We start from the raw sequence: 13218 nt of genomic DNA on the forward strand, positions 1-13218 counted from the left end.
TTTAATACAAATGTCATTAAGCCAATATAATCAAGTCAATTATAAATCGAGTTCATAGTCACCCCACCCTTTTTTCTCTTTCGTCAGACTAGAAACATATTTGTAATCAACAAAAATTAATCTCTACCAAAATATGAAAGTCAAATGGCAAACTCCTCCCAACTATACCTGCTCCATACATAATAATTGAGATTCAAACTCTTAATATTTAATTTCCACTACTCATATTAATTTTAATTGATACTTCAATCCCCATTTTTAATCTTCTAAAAAAAACAAAACAAAACAAAAGGATTCATTCCCATCCTGTGATTCCGTGTACAAATCTACCTTGAGTTTCTTGCTCGACTTTATCTTGACAATCCATCAACATATTTCTCAATATACTCTTCTAACTTCTAACATTCGCCTCTAAATTTAAAAAAATGGATGCCTCGCACCTCTATATCTTCCTCTTAATTAATCAAAGCAATATTTAAGATCAACGTATTTTTTTTTGGGACAAGAAGACTGATATAGTCACTAAATGTCAACAACTTCTTTTTTTATTTTAATTCGGTCTCCAAATTTATCTGGCTCACCAAAGTCCAAGTTCTCAACTAATTTTAAAAAACCATTATTAATTTAAATAACAACTCAATGTCAAAATCTAATCCACCTGACTTCAATCTAAATAAATCTAATTTTAAAATGAATGCCATATATTTATAATTGTTATTGTTGAGATCATAACTCAAATTTTTATAATATTTTGTGACTATTTTTATTATTTTAACTTAAAATGTATAGTATCTCTGTCGTGTATATGATTGAGACTTTAAGAGATATTATTTATTAATTAAATCAATAAATTTAATTTTATAAAAATTTTATATATATCCAGTCTTTTTATCCACAAATAAATACATCGCCTAAAATTTGAGTGAAAAATCTAGTCTAAGAAGTAAGAACTACGCATAACCGCACCTTGTGAGAAAAGAAGAAAGGGGGAAAGGGAGAAGTATAATTGCATATGGAGCCGTTGTGTGGGACCTGCGGGGTCCACAGAGACCATTGCACGTGCCATGGTCCCACAATTCCCTCGTTATCATGTCTGCTGGCGACCAGGCATCCGTCATCTTTAAATCTCGCCTCTTAATCACGCACGTGCTCACCTCCTTTCACGTTTTTAATTAATCATGTTTTTGTGGAAAAAACAGTGTATTTCTTAAGTCAACTCTAGGATTTAAACCTGTGTTTACATACTAATTATTATTATTATATAAAAATTTGTCCGCATAGTTTACATTACAAATGCAATCAATAAGAGTTTGACCAATGTAAAATAGTTTTATAATGTCCAGTTAAATGCGTTATTTCTAAAGATTAGTGGAAGATTGCAGACACCATAAGGGATGACGCATTTTCAAGCCCAAGTTTCAAATGTGCCCATCCCAAAGCAAAAACTAAGCCCGCGTATTTTTTATCCATATATATATATATATAAAGTTTTATCATTGAACAAACAAATGTATTAATTGGATTTACCAAGAAAATATATTAATTGGAGGATCTCATTTGTGAGTGTATGAACTTTTATAAGTACTCTTTGAATATGAAAATATATCATAATCTTGATGAGTCCTCAAACTCAACTCATTTAAACTTTTTTAATATTAAAAATATTAATTGGGGAAATTTGTAGTACCCTGCATTATTCAAAATTTATAGAATATTCTTATTGATTGATATTTTCAATGCCTATATAAAATATAAAATTTAAAAAAACGCATTAGTTATGAGATATGAGAATATGGTTGATTTTAGATTTAATGTAAAGCATAAACCCATAATCCAGTTAATATCAATATCAAATATAAAGTATATAATAAATTTTATTATTTACAAGTTATAATAATACGTTTTATATTCCAAATTTGATATGATACATAGTAGGATCATGAATAATAACAGGCATCCACTATAGTTATGAATTTTTAAATAGACTGGGTCTATTTACGTCATTTGTGATCTATCAAATGAAAGCATAACATTTAAATAATATTAAATATAAATTAATTGACATTAATGATAGTTGAGAGAGAAAATGTAAGAAATTAAATATGCATTTTATTATAAAAATAAAATTAATTAAAATAATATCACATATAATTTTATTTAAATAATTTAAGATATTTTAATTGAACAAGATCATAAATAACATGACATATTTAATATACCTAAAAATTTATCATATAATGAGTTTAGAATTGCTTGCTGTGTAATAAATGGTATGGCATCATTGACAGAGATACGATGATATTCTTCACCACAAAACAAGTCATAAACTAAATTATTTTGTTCTGACAAAAAAAAAACATATTTTGACAAAAATTATATTAATTATTGCTCTGGCTGCCACCCATGGAAGCCTCCTTTGCACTTGAAAATTTATTATAAATTCCGTCATTAAACATTATAAAAAGAAGGATAAAAAAATATTCTAGACACAATATCATTTCTATATTTCATATAAAAATTTGATTAATATATAATTTTTTTCACTTTATTTTGAACTTATTCTTTTCATCACATTGCATTGGTGATTGTAATTCATATTCGCATAATACCAGATTAACCAGTTCACAAAATTTAGATGAAAACTTATGTATATTTATCACTTGATAAAACCATATATAACGGAAGTTTTTGTTTTTAATAAAAGATTAAAAGGCATCAACATATAAAAAATCATTTATGCCGTGCTTTATTTAATAACCTAAAATAAACATTTGAAAATTAAACTGAACAGACCATCAAGGGTATGGAAAATGGAACTGACTCATTATTCTCTTACGACGTGTCACATATTACACCACTCACATTAATGGATCATCAATTACCGATACATTTTTATGAGATCAAATCACTTTATTTTTTGTCATATATTCAAATTATATTATATCCCTTCTAATTCTATTTTGAAAATATACACTAATCCCCCTTCATTGATCCTTAACTGAGGTAGACTACTTTGTAGTAATTTTTCTTTTCTTTTTGTGAGCATATATTCTTTGTATTTATGCTTTTCAATGGATATGCTAAGACCATAGGAAATTTCTGTCACTTGGAAAACATAAACATATAATTTAAAACAAATCCGATACTCAACTCATCGGAGCCTAGGTCATATGTAATTAATGAACATGCCTAGCATTTCTGATTTTTATTGAAACAAAATAGAGACTGGGTCATATATAATTAATTAACCCCAACGATATTCAAATTTGACTTGGTATTGTCGGAGCCTAAATAATTATATCTAACGGAAAATAAGTCATATATATGACAGAAATATATCATCTGATGAGAGTCAAACCAATGGCAGTGACCACCAGCGTAGAAGGGAGTTCGAACTTGAGATGGCTTCAGAAGGTCAAATTGTAAGCAAGTTCTGGTGCCTTGCGAGCTTGCTCGCACACTATCAAGTTCGCTGCTGATCCCAAGGGGGACAGATTCCCTGCGATCGTGCTCACCCATGCTAAGATGAGCCATGCCTTCTTCTCTTCTTCACTTGAGATTGCAGCGTCAGCTCCCAGCAACAGAACTATGAATAACAACACCCCATTAACCACACGCGCGCGCATGTGCACAGGATCAAAATGCCTTTTATATGTTTCATAAAAAACCGTATCAGTTAAGTATAAAACAGCTGGTACATTATATAACAGCTTACACAAAGTCGAGTTTTGTTTTTCCACGGCAATCAAGAGAGAATAGTTTTATTTTCAGAACAAATGTTGGAAGAAAATTCGTCAACGTATCTGTTGGTACATTGAAACCAGATTTGAGAGGACAATTATGACTATGGCAAGCACTGCTATTCCACTAGCATTATCAAATTTAGCATGGGGCTCCATATGGTCCCAGAAAACACTTGGAATTCCGGTTTTATTGAAGCCATCTCCTGTCATAAACATTCCACAGAAGAATATCAAAAGTGAATATGAAACCTGCTCCAAGGGGTAAAATTAGTTCTCAGCAATTATTCAGGAGGCAACAGAATAGAGTGCAGCTCGTGTTTCTTGCTAGTTATAGCCTTTGCCTTCTCTAAGCTTGGCCTAGCATCCTTGAAATCAAGAACGATCAAAGCAAGTGCAGCAGTAATTGCAGTCCATGACATGTTCATTCCAAAAGCAGAGCAACTAACATTCCCAATGTGATAATGTGAACCCAAGCTTTCCAGAGTATGGCTTTCAATCTCGGGTTTAAAAGGTCATCTCCTTCGAAAAAGTTAGTATCGTTTGGTCCATCTGATCGCAACAGCCTCTGAATGACTGTTTGCCTCCCTTGTCTTTGAAGTCATGCCACTCATTTCATCATTTAACTCATTTGAATTTCTTGCAGATCCTAAATAGTTCAATTCTTGAAAGTTGAACAAGTGAGAAAACCCATAATAATTGACCTCTTCTGTTACAATTTCTACGGCGGCATTGTCTTCATCCTTTTGAGCAGACAATAACTTCCAATGCATGGACATAAGAATTAAAGCATTCACAAAAATCCCCACACGCATAGCAGGAAGAATCCCCATCAAGAATTCACCAAATGATATGCCACTCTCAACAGCTATAACTAGATTCTGGGGATTCCCTATTGGGGTTGTAGAGGACCCAATATTAGCACTTGAAGCAAGGGCCAGGAGTAATGGATGGGGAGGCAAATTATGCTGCCTTGCAACTTTCAATACAAATTCAGTCAAAACAACACAAGAGGTGTCATTGGTGAAGAGAGCACTTAAGATAGCAGAAATCAAACAGATTCTACAAAGCAAGTCTCTGGCCCCTTTACTTTTCCATGACAGTAGCTTGCCCAAGTACTTGAACATGTCTGCTCTCTCAAGATATGCACTCATAAGAATTAAAGCTTGTTTAGGAGATAGAACGCGAAAGATGACCATAAGCGTAGCACCCAAGAGGGACCCAGCAGTTCTGCCTATGGGAAGGAAAGGCACAGTAGGGAAAACTGCTAACACCCAGAAGATTAAAAAGGCAAATGAACCCAGGATCACTTTTGGATGAGAAGATGGAGCCAATATTGAAGCCAAAGAAGCCAAGAACTAGTTTCAACTTCTCAAAAGATAAAATTTAAGAAGCCCATCACATCTAGCAGACCATTGACAATAGCATATTAATTACAATTCAGTCCCTTATCAACATGAAAAGACAGTATTGGAGAATAATTAGCATTCGTTTCTATCAATCCAAAGAATGAATTCTCTGAGGTTCTCGTCCACCATTTTCAGGAGGTAGTGATCAAAGACGCTTGACAATTCTCAAGCATTTTCAGGACATGGAGAGAATTGAATTGGAAGATTAAACAAAGAGAACGGAAGAAGAGTGAGGCTGGTAAGAGGCGGTATGGATATGAGGGGGAATATAAAGGGAGTGGAAAAGGAATGTGGAAATGGAATTTGAATATTGAAAGTTGAACGCACCAATGCTGGAAGATGGGATTGATCAAGGAAGGAGCTAAAATATTAAACTTTTTGATACGATTTTTGACGATTTTCTTTATTGGCTGTAATTTTGGATGAAATCGACTCATTGATAAGCGATAACCACTGCATTGGGAAACTGCATGCTTATATCTGTATAAACGCGCCATTGGTTAAAATTTTTTGCTACTTTTAATTAAATTTCAATATAAATATCAACGTATAAAATGAGTAATGTATTGCCTTGTAAATATAAAAATAAGATAAAGTTAATTATTTAATTTTTATCGTTTTAACTCAATTGTAAACTAATTCTTGAACTTTAACATATTATCACCCAATCTTTACAGTATTGATTTGATTATTTTAATATAATTTTGTTGATTTTGATTGAATTGGTTTTCATATTGGTTTGGAGATTTGAAACTCTGTGCTTTTGTTTTTTGTTGGTAAATTTTGCAAAGGCTTGGTGTTGCAACTATTTTGATTGGTTAGATCATAGATGGTCTAGTTCCTAAGCACATCAAAGAAGAGAAACAATCTTTGGAGCATTAGAATGAACACATTAAAGAAGAGAAACAACACTTGAAGCAACAAAATGAGCACATAAAGGAGGAGAAACATCATTTGAAGCAAGACAATGAACACAAGAACGGAAGATAAAGAGCACTTAAAATAAGAAATTGAGAGGTTGAAGAGACATAAGATTGTGTTGTTTGTTGTGGCTACCGTGCATGCTTTTTGGATGTGGAGCGTAGGCTTTATTGTATAGGAATGTTTGGAATTTCTAGTGTAATTTTATGAAATGGGTGGGTGGACCATTTTGCCCTAGTATTTTTTGTTATAGTATGATGTAAGTTAAGTGAGTCGATAGACCACTTATGTTATAGTATAAAAAACCAATATGAGCCTATTTGACAATTTGTTTTGAGAATAATTTTTTGTTTTTTAAAATAAAAAAATAAAAAAATTTGTTTAATAACGTGTTTTCAGAAAACATTTTAAAAAATAAAAAAATAAAACATTATTTTAGAGAATAAAAAAATAAAATAACTTTTAAATATTTTAGAATTATTGCTCTAGAAAATAAAAAAATAAAAAAAAATACTTATTTTCATTATTTTTTTGTTTTCAGAATATATTTTACAAAATATCAGTTCTCAAAATAACAAAATAAAAATAATTTCAAACAACTCTTATAATTATTGGCCTAGTCACATGTAGGGGGAACCCCCCTCACTTGGGAAAAAGGACATATATAAGGGTATAACTTTATACTTTGCAGCTTGCACAATCTCCTTTTTATGCTTTGCACCTTTTTATTTTAATATTTTTAAAATTTAAAGCCAATTCAATCTTACCTTTTAGACATATTCAAAATTCAATTTTAACTCAAAGCCCAATAAATATTAGCCCATAATTTCACTATATCTAAATACTAATGTTATTTATTAATCCTTTAAAAATAAGGGGGAAAATCTAATTTGACATGGGTCGTCTGCATCCTAATAGTTAATTCTTTGATGATTCCAAATCATAAAACCATTTAGAGAAAATTTATAAGATGTGTAGTTATTAATTAATTTTTTTTTCAATTATGAATATTTAAATGAATTTGCCCCGACTCAAGATCATGGCTTCACTACAGATTATAATGGAATGAAGGTTAGCTTTGTTCCATTATAATCCTCCATAACTCAAGATCCTATGCACTTTTCATAGATAATATGGTTTTTATTGCGGAGATAAAAGAATAACTTAACTATAAAGTTAAGTTATGGAGGAGGACATTAGAATTCTGTCTGAGTAGGAGTAAGACAGAATATTTACATTTTAATTTTAATAAGAAGTCGGTTAGTAGTAATTTGAAAGTAAAATTGAGATATTAGATTATATTTCAAGTGAAAAAGTTCATATATTTAGGAGCTATTATTCAACATGATGGAAAAATTGATGGGGATATTGCATATAAGATACAAATTGGGTGGTTTAATTGGAGAAAGGTTAAATGAGTTATTTATGATCGTAAAGTACTAATAAATTTAAAAAAAAGTTTTATTAAATTATTATAAAATCAACTAATGTTAGGCTTTAATGGAACAATAAGAGCATAAAGTTGAAGTAGTAAATAGGGGAATGTTGAGATGGACATGTGAGCATACACATAAGAATAAAATCTGAAATTAGCACATGTGAAAAAAAGTGGGTGTAACACCAATAAAGGAAAAAATAGTAGAAAATTATTTGAAATGGTTTAGACTTATGTAAAGAAGATTGTGGAAGACATCAGTAAAAATAGTTGAACGGATAATTTTCATTAAGAGGGATAGAGAAAGGTCAAAGAAAATACTTATGAAAGTTGTTGATTGAGATCTTAATTAACAATATTCTTAAAAGCTTGTTAAATAATATAGTACAATGACGTCATACAATCCATATAACTAATTTCACCTAGTGGGATAAAATTTGTTGCTGTTATTGAAGATTGGCTTTGTTTCTATTGTCATTTTCTGTTACTATTGCTGTTCAATTCATGTGAGATTTTTCTATCCCGAGTCAAAACAATATGAACATATATACTTGATGTCACGAAATATCTTTGCTGTCACAAAATCAAAACAAATGAAAGTTTCTTTATATATACAGCTGTAGGTATACTTGCTGTCATGAAATAAAATAAAATGAAAGTTGCTGTCATAATAACAATATACTCTTTCTGTCAAATTAGATTATGAAACTTACTATCAAATTGGGCAATAAAACTTATTGCTGCTTCTCACCTTCAAGCAAGTGTTCATATTTTTTTGTTTTATATATTTTGTGGCAGCAAAAGAAAAAAACTGAACAGCTTTTGAAATTATATATGATAGCAACATATGACAGTACAATATCATACTGTGCAACTAGTGTTTACAAGTTTCATATAACCTTGGATGGTATTAATTTAAGATTTAAATTCTCTGAAGTTGGAATTAGTAAATTTAAAGTTTTCCTTTTCAAGAAAGAGAGACAATATTTTATATTTCATAAAAAATAATAAAATGAATGAAAATACTAAAAGAGAAAAACTTCATCTAAATTTATCAATTTCAACTTCAGATGATTTAAATCTATTAATTTATACAATATGGCAGCCAGTTTTATAAATGACAGCAACAATGGGATCTTGCATTTCGCGCATGACCAACTTTTGTGCAGCACCAATATGAAAATATATATATGTGTATATATATATATATGTATGTTCAATTTTGTTTGGGTATATGTAATACATATCATATCAAGTGACAACAACAAAAAACATGTAATTAAATAAAGAAACAAAAACATAAAGAAGAATGTGACAGTAAAAATGACAAAAGAAAGTAACAACAAAGCTCATCCTCATTCCATAATAATGGTTCCATAGATTGAAATAAAAGTGGCCCATCTACCCACTTTATATTCCACTACTTTTAGTCTAACATCGCAAACAAATTCATTACATTCCACTAGTTTCAAACATTCTTACACAATAAAACCTTTAGCCAACATCAGAAAAGTATGCATGACAGCCACAGTAAACAACATTCTTGAAGGTTTCGTCTATCTCCACGGGGCGTGTTACCAATTCCGTCATGTGATTAGGCAACTGCAGTGCTTGGTTGATCTCCTATATGTTATCAGTAGCAAGAAATTGATCCTTTAATAGATCAAATGCAAGCAATTTCATGGATGCTGGAGCCAAATTACTCACTTTACCATGATTCAAAGAACTGATTGACAGTAGACTTTCAGAGATAACGTTCTTATATATCGGTCCATGATTTTTGCATTCCCTATATGGGTATCACTGTATCAGACATGTTGTATAGAAGGGAATAAGAAATTGGACAAAACATGTAGCCGGTTGCATATATTCCAATGTATTGTCATGTCCATCAAAGGAAAAGTGACATGTTGAATGACGGTTATAATACCTTGTATGGTTATATGATATCCTTGAGTTATTTGTGTTTTGTTATTTATCATTTATTTTTTACTTAAGTTTTTTAAGATAGGTATTTTTAAAAAAATTACTTTATTTTTTATAAGATCAAATTACTTTATTTTTTGTCATATATTCAAATTATATGATATCCCTTCTACTTTTTTGAAAATATACGCTAATCCCCCTTCATTATTCCTTAACTCAAGTAGACTACTTTGTAGTAATTTTATTTCTTTTAATGAACATATATACTTTGCATTTATGCTTTTCAAAGGACATACTCAAGCCATAGGAAATTTCTTACACTTCGAAAACATATAATTTGAAACTAGTCCACTCAGTATTCATGAACCTACCTAACAAATATTTACACTTTGACTTTCTGATTTATATTGAAACAAAATAGAGACTAATTCATATATGCAAACCACCACCGGTGATTAGATCAAGTGGAAATGACTTAATTTTCTTTTAAGTTGAAACTTTAAACCTTAATTGAATCTAACAATACTCAAATCTGACCTAATAACATCAGATCCTAGATAAATATATCTAAAAGAAAAAAAAAAGTCATATATATGAAGCGTTTATCATCTTATGAGGGTCAAACCAATGGCAGTGACCACAAGAGTAGAAGGGAGACCGAACTTTAGATGGTTCCAAAAGGTCAAATTGTAAGCAAGGTCTGGTATTCTGCGAGCTTGCTCGCACACTATCAAGTTCGCTGCTGATCCCAAAAGGGATAGGTTCCCTGCGACCGTGCTCACCCATGCTAAGATGAGCCATGCCTTCTTCTCTTCTTCACTAGAGATTGCAGCTGCTGATGCTGCAATCCTGGCTCCCAGCAACAGAACTATGCATATCAAATAACAACGCTACATTAACTTCTCATATATATGCATGTGCACAAGATCAAAATGCCTTTTATATGTTTCATAAAAAACCGTATCAGTTAAGTATAAAACAACTGCTACATTATATTACAGCTTACACACAGTCTCTGAGTTTCGTTTTTCCGCGGCTGCGAAGACTGAAGAGAGAATAGTTTTCTTTTCAGAACAAGTAGTGGAAGAAAATTTGTCAACGCACCTGTTGGTACATTTGAAACCACATTTGAGAGGACAAGTATGACTATGGCAAGCACTGCTATTCCACTTGCACTATCTACTTTAGAATAGGGCTCCATATGGTCCCAGAAAACACTTGGAATTCCGGTTTTATTGAAGCCATCTACTGTCATAAACATTCCACAGAAGAATATCAAAAGTGAATATGAAACCTGTTCCAAGGGGTAAAATTAGTTCTAAGCAATTATTCAAGAGTCAAATAAAGTGTAGCTTGTACTGTTTCTTGCTGGTTATAGCCTTTACCTTCTCTAAACTTGTGCTAGCATCCTTGAATTCAAGAACGATCAAAGCAAGTGCAGCAATAATTGCAGTCCATGACATGTTCATTCCCAAAAGCAAAGCAACTAACATTCCCAATGTGATAATGTAAACACAAGCTTTCCAGAGTACGCGCTTCAATTTTGGGTTTAAATATTCATTTCCTTCGAAAAAGTTTGTATCACTTGGTCTATGTGCCACTTCAACAGCCATGGAATGACTATTTTCCTCCCTTCTCTGGGAATTCAAGCCATCCATTTCATCCTTTAACCCATTTGAGTTTCTTTCAGAATCAACCGCGTTGTTGGAGACCCATTGAACTTCATTTGAGCTTCCGCTGTTTCTCTGACTCTGAAGCTGAGGAGAGTCTGGAACGGCAGCAGACTCTAAATGGTTCGATTCCTGGGAGGTGAAGGATGTCAAGTGAGTCATTGTGGCACGAGAAAACCTATGAGAATTGACGTCCTCTTCTGCTACAACTTGTACAGCAACATCTTCTTCATCCTTATGAGTAGACAGTACCTTCCAATACATGGACAGAAGAATCAGAGAATTCACGACAATCCCCAAAAGCATAGCAGGAAGAATCCCTATCAAGAATTCACCAAATGATATGCCACTCTCAACAGCTATTACCAGATTTTGGGGATTCCCTATTGGTGTTGCAGAGGACCCAATATTAGCACTTGAAGCAAGGGCGAGGAGAAATGGATGGGGAGGCAAATTATGCTGCCTTGCCACTTTCAATACAAATTCAGTCAAAACAACACAAGAGGTGTCATTGGTGAAGAGAGCACTTAAGATAGCAGAAATCAAACAGATTCGACAAAGCAAGTCCTTGGCCCCTTTACTTTTCCATGACAGTAGCTTGCCCAAGTACTTGAACATGTCTGCTCTCTCAAGATATGCACTCACAACCATTGTCCCAAAAAGAAGACCCAGAATTTCTAGATCGATCGCGGAATAAGCTTGTTTAGGAGATAGAACTTGAAAGATGACCATAAGCATGGCACCTAAAAGGGACCCAGCAGTTCTGCCTATGGGAAGGAAAGGCAAAGAAGGGAAAACTGCTAACACCCAGAAGATTAAAAAGGCAAATGAACCCAAAATCACTTTTGGATGAGAAGCTAATGCCATTATTGAAGCCAAAAAAACAACTTTCAGCTTCTCAAAGGATAAAATTTAAGAAGCCCATTAACAACTGCATATAAACTAGAAATCAGTCCCTAGTCAACATGAAAAGACAGTATTGGAGAATTAGCATGCATTTCCATCAACTGGAGAGAAGGGGGACAAGGACCGCTCTAATTTTTTTAATAAAATATAGATGTTATATATTTTCGATTCCCTTAAATTATCAGATTATAAAAGTTATAAAATATTAAATAAAATTTTTATTTTAATTATATATATAGTTTTTTACATAAATATAAAGTAACTACTTTAATAGTTTGAAAATATGATTGTCACATTTTCAATAAAATAATACTATACATGCTCTTAAAGTATTGATATTATTTTATTTTGCTTTCATTTTATATTTAATGTAATAAAATATGAGGATTATTATTAATAAACTTTGTTAAGTATTGCAACAAAAATTTCAAGATACATTGAATGCTATTTGCTTGATAAATTATCCAAAAGTTAAGAGGTTTGGTAAAGATATTCTTCTAAAAAAATTACTTTTTTTAAAATAATCAAAGCAATTAAAATTTATGATATGAATGGTTTTTACTTTAATATAATTTAATTTCATTGATATAAAAATTTTATAACAATTGAACATTATTAATGTGTTGGTGATATATTTGTTTACTACAATTATTAATTGAAAAATTAAATAGTAAATTTAATAAATAAGTAATATAGCTTATTACATTAAATAACATTTTAAATTTTAATAATGTATTTAAATTATTTAATGCTCATAGGGATGATAAAATTTTTATCAATTTAATAACAATTCATATTGAGAAGGAAATTGCTAAAACAACTATCATATATATAATAATTAGTGATTTTTATACCATAAAAAATTGATAGCAAAACTTTATATATATATATATATATATTGTTATATATGTATAAAATTAAATATAAATATATATTAAAATATTTATTGTCTGTGTGTGTGTAACTTTTCTTTAATTATTATATATATTTTATCATCTCGGCTCCCTTAATAAATTTTTTTGGCTCCACTCCAACCATCAATCCAAAGGAGTTGAAAAGTGGGAAAGTGGAATCAATTCCTAATCAAAGATGCTTGACAATTGATATTTGTCAAGTATTTTCAAGACATAGAGAGAATAAAATTGGAGGGATCAATTTGTATACTCATCTCAAAGATGAGCACCATGTGTTCATCTCATCCTTAAGATGAG

The 13218-nt window shown here is 31.3% G+C and overlaps 1 protein-coding gene and 1 pseudogene across 5 annotated transcripts; both read right to left on the bottom strand.

The window, feature by feature from the left end:
* Positions 1 to 3338: 3338 nt before the first annotated feature.
* Positions 3339 to 5646, bottom strand: LOC129292449 (silicon efflux transporter LSI2-like; annotated as a pseudogene).
* A 3218-nt stretch (positions 5647 to 8864) lies between these two features.
* On the bottom strand, positions 8865 to 11990 carry LOC129292701 (silicon efflux transporter LSI2-like). Of its 5 annotated transcripts, XM_054930310.1 has the most exons (6): positions 11468 to 11990; positions 10817 to 11353; positions 10536 to 10725; positions 10095 to 10299; positions 9213 to 9294; positions 8865 to 9128 (listed from the first exon to the last, which is right to left on the bottom strand). In XM_054930310.1, exons 1-6 carry the CDS (start codon positions 11966 to 11968, stop codon positions 9000 to 9002), a joined length of 1644 nt encoding a protein of 547 aa, XP_054786285.1. In that variant the 5' UTR covers positions 11969 to 11990; the 3' UTR covers positions 8865 to 8999. The 5 variants fall into 5 exon arrangements, with proteins under 5 accessions (XP_054786285.1, XP_054786282.1, XP_054786284.1 ...); XM_054930307.1 differs by having other exon boundaries at positions 10817 to 11990; XM_054930309.1 differs by having other exon boundaries at positions 8963 to 9128; positions 9218 to 9294; positions 10817 to 11990.
* Positions 11991 to 13218: the final 1228 nt, after the last annotated feature.

This window comes from Prosopis cineraria, unplaced genomic scaffold (assembly GCF_029017545.1).
Source record: "Prosopis cineraria cultivar Desert tree isolate PC_DT_omini unplaced genomic scaffold, ASM2901754v1 PC14, whole genome shotgun sequence".
In the NCBI taxonomy this organism is placed as follows: Eukaryota; Viridiplantae; Streptophyta; class Magnoliopsida; order Fabales; family Fabaceae; genus Prosopis; species Prosopis cineraria.

What these genes read in the sequence shown, in the direction of transcription:
- LOC129292701 (XM_054930307.1), bottom strand. Translation starts at nt 11,968, where the DNA reads ATGGCATTAGCTTCTCATCCAAAAGTGATTTTGGGTTCATTTGCCTTT. An exon ending in GGTTTCAAATGTACCAACAG is followed by an intron (nt 10,300 to 10,535) that starts GTGCGTTGACAA and finishes TGATATGCATAG; the next exon opens with TTCTGTTGCTGGGAGCCAGG. An exon ending in GTTCTTTGAATCATGGTAAA is followed by an intron (nt 9,129 to 9,212) that starts GTGAGTAATTTG and finishes GATAACATATAG; the next exon opens with GAGATCAACCAAGCACTGCA.